Source organism: Eschscholzia californica, unplaced genomic scaffold (assembly GCF_041429995.1).
Source record: "Eschscholzia californica isolate CP2 unplaced genomic scaffold, dmEscCali1.0.p SCAF_4, whole genome shotgun sequence".
Taxonomy (NCBI): domain Eukaryota; kingdom Viridiplantae; phylum Streptophyta; class Magnoliopsida; order Ranunculales; family Papaveraceae; genus Eschscholzia; species Eschscholzia californica.
The window spans coordinates 4,675,998-4,681,456 of NW_028238461.1; the positions used below are offsets into that span (position 1 = coordinate 4,675,998).

General features: G+C 41.6%; 1 protein-coding gene across 1 annotated transcript; it reads left to right on the forward strand.

Annotated features, from left to right (window-relative positions):
- Window positions 1–550: 550 nt before the first annotated feature.
- On the forward strand, window positions 551–4,972 carry LOC147541836 (uncharacterized). Its single transcript, XM_086632500.1, has 3 exons — window positions 551–1,631; window positions 3,039–4,454; window positions 4,572–4,972. Exons 1-3 carry the CDS (start codon window positions 551–553, stop codon window positions 4,970–4,972), a joined length of 2,898 nt encoding a protein of 965 aa, XP_086488626.1.
- The last annotated feature ends 487 nt before the right edge of the window (window positions 4,973–5,459 follow it).

The window sequence follows — 5,459 nt, forward strand, 5'->3', positions numbered from 1 at the left end:
AAGCGTTTGATGTTCGATTAAAAAAAATTCAAACCTGTCTTTGAAGATGATGATGACGGATTAGCCAATCCATTACTCTTCACGTACTCACGGATTGGTTAATCCGTTTCTCTTCACATACTCACGGATTGATTAATCCGTGAGTATTTCAATCCACAGAAAACAGAGATGTCAAAGTCTTAAATGTCAATCTCACATTCCTCCATTTAGATTGCTTCTTCAATAACACAGCTATCACGGATCAAGCATGGATCACGACCTGACCCGCGTCTCATACCCACGGATGACCCACAACCGAGAGCAACACATCATGGTAGACTCGGTCAAATGATAGTTTAGATTCTCCTAGATATGATTTCATGTAATCTTTGTTGTTATTTATCTTGTTAGCAAACCTATATATACTCATGTACCTAACACTTATGAAATATACAGAGAATACTTATTCTCATTCATCTCTTCCTCTCTCTATCTCGACTTCTCTCTTTCTCTATCTCCCTCTGTTAACTCAACTTCATATGGTATTAGAGCATATTTGAATTTTTTTTCAATGGCTTCTTCAACTGACCTCTCGAGTTCTAACCCTGCTATTGGTTCTCAATCATCTCCATTGTTTGACGTCCACCATTCCGACTCTCCAACCACGATCCTCATCACACCTCTCTTATCAGGTGACAACTACCCCGCATGGTCTCGTGCAATGAAAATGGCTCTTAGAGCCAAAGATAAGTTTGCTTTCGTCGATGGTTCCATTCCTCGACCAACCGACCCATTTGAGTTACACTCTTGGGATCGTTGTAACGATCTTGTAACGAGTTGGTTACTTAACTCGGTTGATCCGGATATTCGTCAATCCATATTATATGACGAAAGTGCTGCAGCTATTTGGAAAAACCTTCATGAGCGTTTTTATCAAACTAACGCTCCCAAGATTTTTCAATTGAAGCGAGCCATATCCTTGTTGAAACAAGAGGGCTTGGATGTTTCCGCCTACTTTACTCTTCTCAAATCTATTCAGGATGAGCTCCAATCCCTCACTTCGATTGAACCATGTATTTGTGGCCATGGTAAGTCCGTTTTAGATCGTTATAACCAAGATCGTGCGATGGAGTTCCTTCAAGGCCTCCACGATCGGTTCTCGGCTATTCGTAGCCAGATTTTGCTAATGGACCCGCTTCCGTCTATTCTTCGGATTCATAGCTTGGTGAAGCAAGAAGAGGTTCAACAGAACCTCATGGCTGACTCACCAATAGGTCCCGAAGCTGCTGTCCTAGCCGTTCCTCGTTCGGGTTCCAACCATTCTTCACGACCCGACAAATATGATCGAACAGATAATCCACGACCCAAACGGCCTAGGCCCTTTTGTGACTACTGTCGTTCCCATGGTCATCTTCAATCAACCTGTTTTAAGCTTCATGGTTACCCGGCTCGTCGTCAAAGTGCCCCATTGACTGCCTCGGTTCAACCATCATCTTCTGTGGCGCCCTTAGCAACATCGATGACACCTGAACAGTACACAAACATTTGTAATTACCTGGCCCATCAACGCCCAGCAGCTTCTTCGGTTTCTGGAGGCACCTACGTGCAATCTACCAATCCTTCCTCGGCTGAACCAACAGTAAACCTAACAGGTACGTTTTCTGCAGGCACCCCCTGGATCATTGATTCAGGGGCTTCTAAAAATATTTGTTCTTCACTTTCGTTGTTCACTAATTATTTTCCAGCACCTCCCAATTACTTTGTACGTTTACCGGACGATTCAAGAGTTCGAGTTTTACATATTGGATCGATTATTTTTTCTAACTCTCTCTATTTACATGAAGTTCTCCATATCCCATCTTTCAAATTCCATTTATTATCCGTCTCTCAAACTTCTAAATCCCTTAATTGTGATATCTCATTCAATTCTTCTTCGTGTGTCTTTCAGGACCGAGCGACGGGAAAGAAGATTGGACATGGTGACCTTAACGAAGACTTATATTTCCTTCGCACGGATCCTAGAATTTTTTCAATTTCTTCTAGATGTAATTTAATTTCCGATTTGTGGCATTTTCGATTAGGTCATCCAAGTATTTCCCGTTTGAAGTTTTTAGCTAGTCAATTTCCATGTATTTCTTTTAATTCTATTAATAAAACATCGTGCGAAGTTTGTCCGTTATCTAAACAAACACGTTTAAAATTCCCTATTAGTACGTCATCTACTTCTCGCCCTTTCGAATTACTTCACGCGGATATATGGGGTCCCTTCTCTACCCTATCTACTTCCGGTTGTAGATATTTCCTAACCCTAGTCGATGACTACTCTCGATGTACATGGGTCTTTCTACTTAGTTGCAAATCGGACACTAAAACATTCTTATCAAATTTTTATAATTATGTTAAAACACAATTTCGTACTAACTTATCCACATTACAATCCGGAAAAGGTGATATTCTTTTTCCACAATTACAAACCTTTCGTTCGGACAATGGTTCCGAATTTATGAACCATGATGTTCAAGCTTGGTTGAAAGACAACGGTATTGTCCACCAACGATCTTGTCCATACACCCCACAACAGAATGGGGTGGCAGAGAGAAAACACCGCCATATTTTGGAGGTTGCTCGTTCTCTCCGACTTCAAGCGAATCTACCGCTTTCATTTTGGGGTGAGTGCGTTCTCACCGCCGTTTATATTATCAATAAATTACCAACTCCATTGCTAGATGGAAAATCTCCTCATGAGAAGCTTCTTGGTTCGCCTCCTTCCTTTTCACATTTCCGAGTTTTTGGTTGTTTGTGTTTTGCTTGCAATCCACACCCAAAAACTAAACTTGACCCTCGAGCCATTCCGGGTATATTTATAGGATACCCTCACGGCCAGAAAGGATATAAAATCTTTTGTCTTCACACAAAGAAAATAATTATCTCACGTGACGTTGTTTTTCATGAATCCACGTTTCCAATGCATACAAACACTAAAACTTCCATAACTCCTCCAACTCCTTCACCATTTATCACTATTCCTGATAATGGCTCATTCACTATGCCACGGTCAGACTTCATTGACACTCCTGTCCGTTCCTCTACAGGCACCCCCCATCTGGCTTCTCCTTCCGCCCATCAAGAAATGGATCGAGGCACTCCCAACGTTATAGACACACCTGACCCGTCTCTTATAGATTCTGTTCAGCCCACTTCCGAATCTTCTCTATCGGCACCCACAGGGGACTTATTGAGTTCTCCCATTGACGCCAATCCTTCACCTCCTCCTGTTCGTCGTTCTCAACGACCACATCGACCACCAACACATTTGGGTGATTATATATGTTCGGCTTTACAACAGTCCACTCTTTCACTTGATAAAAACATTTCTTATCCTCTCACCAATTACATCTCTTTCGACTCATTTTCGCCTTCCCATCGCATATTTTTGGCCTCGGTTTTATCCAATGTTGAACCTCGAAATTATAATGAGGCTGTCACTTCTACTCATTGGCAAGATGCCATGACTAAAGAAATTTCCGCGCTAGAATCAAATCATACTTGGTCACTTGTTGACTTACCTCCAGGCAAACACCCAATTGGTTGTAAATGGGTTTACAAGATTAAACATCGATCTGACGGTTCAATTGAGCGATATAAAGCCCGCCTGGTAGCCAAAGGCTACACTCAAATTCAAGGTTTGGATTATACTGACACTTTTGCTCCGGTTGCCAAACTTGTTACAGTTCGCATGCTTCTCTCTATTGCTGCTATTAAAGGATGGTCCCTCCATCAACTCGATGTGAACAATGCTTTTCTTCAAGGAGACCTTGATGAAGAGGTATATATGAAACCACCACCTGGAATTTTCACTAAGGGGGAGACTCGAGTTTGTAAACTTCACAAATCTATCTACGGTCTCAAACAAGCCTCTCGTCAATGGTTCTCCAAATTCTCTTCTGTCTTAATATCTCGGGGTTTTGTTCAGTCACTTTCAGACTATTCTCTATTTTCCTACAATAAAGATTCCCTTTCTATCTATGTCCTAGTTTATGTCGATGACATAATCATCACTGGCACAAACGATATTGCCATCTCCAAGTTAAAACAATTCCTTGATACAACGTTTTCTCTCAAAGACCTTGGCCGACTCCAATATTTTCTTGGAATCGAGGTGTCTCGCTCTTCTAATGGAATCTTTCTATGTCAACGCCGCTACACATTAAACATTCTTGAAGATTCTGGCCTCACGGCTTCTCGTCCTTCTTCGTTTCCGATGGACCAAAAACTGCGCCTTAATAATGAGGATGGAACTCTTCTTCCTGATCCGTCCATTTTTCGTCGCCTAATCGGCCGTCTCATCTACCTTACGGTCACTAGACCTGACATTACATACGCTGTTAACAATCTCAGTCAGTTCATGCAATCTCCTCGATCGACACATCTCGATGCTGCTCATCGAGTACTTCGATATCTCAAAGGCTCCATTGGTAATGGAATTTTTTTGTCTTCCTCTAGTCCACTACATATTTCCGGCTACAGTGACTCTGACTAGGCTGGATGCCCCTCCTCACGTCGATCCACAACCGGTTATATAACAATGTTAGGATCCAGTCCTCTATCCTGGAAATCTAAGAAACAATCTACGATTGCCAGATCTTCAGCTGAAGCTGAATATCGAGCCTTGGCTTCACTCACTTGTGAGCTTCAATGGCTCAAATACCTTCTCAAAGATCTTGGAATTAACCACTCCACTCCCATGTCCGTATATTGTGACAATCGAGCTGCTTTACATATTGCTGAAAATCCTGTTTTCCATGAACGAACAAAACACATCGAGATCGATTGTCATTTGGTTCGTGAAAAGATAAAGTCCAAACTAATTGCTCCTCACTTCACACCAACCACACAACAGCTTGCCGACATATTTACAAAGCCATTAGGAGCTGATGCTTTTCAACGAATTCTTAGCAAGTTGGGCATTTTTTCTCCTCCTGCTCCAACTTGAGGGGGAGTATCACGGATCAAGCATGGATCACGACCTGACCCGCGTCTCATACCCACGGATGACCCACAACCGAGAGCAACACATCATGGTAGACTCGGTCAAATGATAGTTTAGATTCTCCTAGATATGATTTCATGTAATCTTTGTTGTTATTTATCTTGTTAGCAAACCTATATATACTCATGTACCTAACACTTATGAAATATACAGAGAATACTTATTCTCATTCATCTCTTCCTCTCTCTATCTCGACTTCTCTCTTTCTCTATCTCCCTCTGTTAACTCAACTTCATAACAGCCAGTCTGCTTCTTCATCTTCCCCTCCAAATTAAACATATAAGATCATTTTTATACGGTAAGTTCGATCTCAATCTATCTCCAATGCTTGGACTCAGTCCCAGGTTCATCTCTCTCTCTCTCTCTCTCTATATATATATATATATATATATATATATATATAGAGAGAGAGAGAGAGAGAGAGAGAGAG

What these genes read in the sequence shown, in the direction of transcription:
- LOC147541836 (XM_086632500.1), top strand. Translation starts at nt 551, where the DNA reads ATGGCTTCTTCAACTGACCTCTCGAGTTCTAACCCTGCTATTGGTTCT. An exon ending in ACCAACAGTAAACCTAACAG is followed by an intron (nt 1,632 to 3,038) that starts GTACGTTTTCTG and finishes TGCCACGGTCAG; the next exon opens with ACTTCATTGACACTCCTGTC. An exon ending in ATATCTCAAAGGCTCCATTG is followed by an intron (nt 4,455 to 4,571) that starts GTAATGGAATTT and finishes TAACAATGTTAG; the next exon opens with GATCCAGTCCTCTATCCTGG.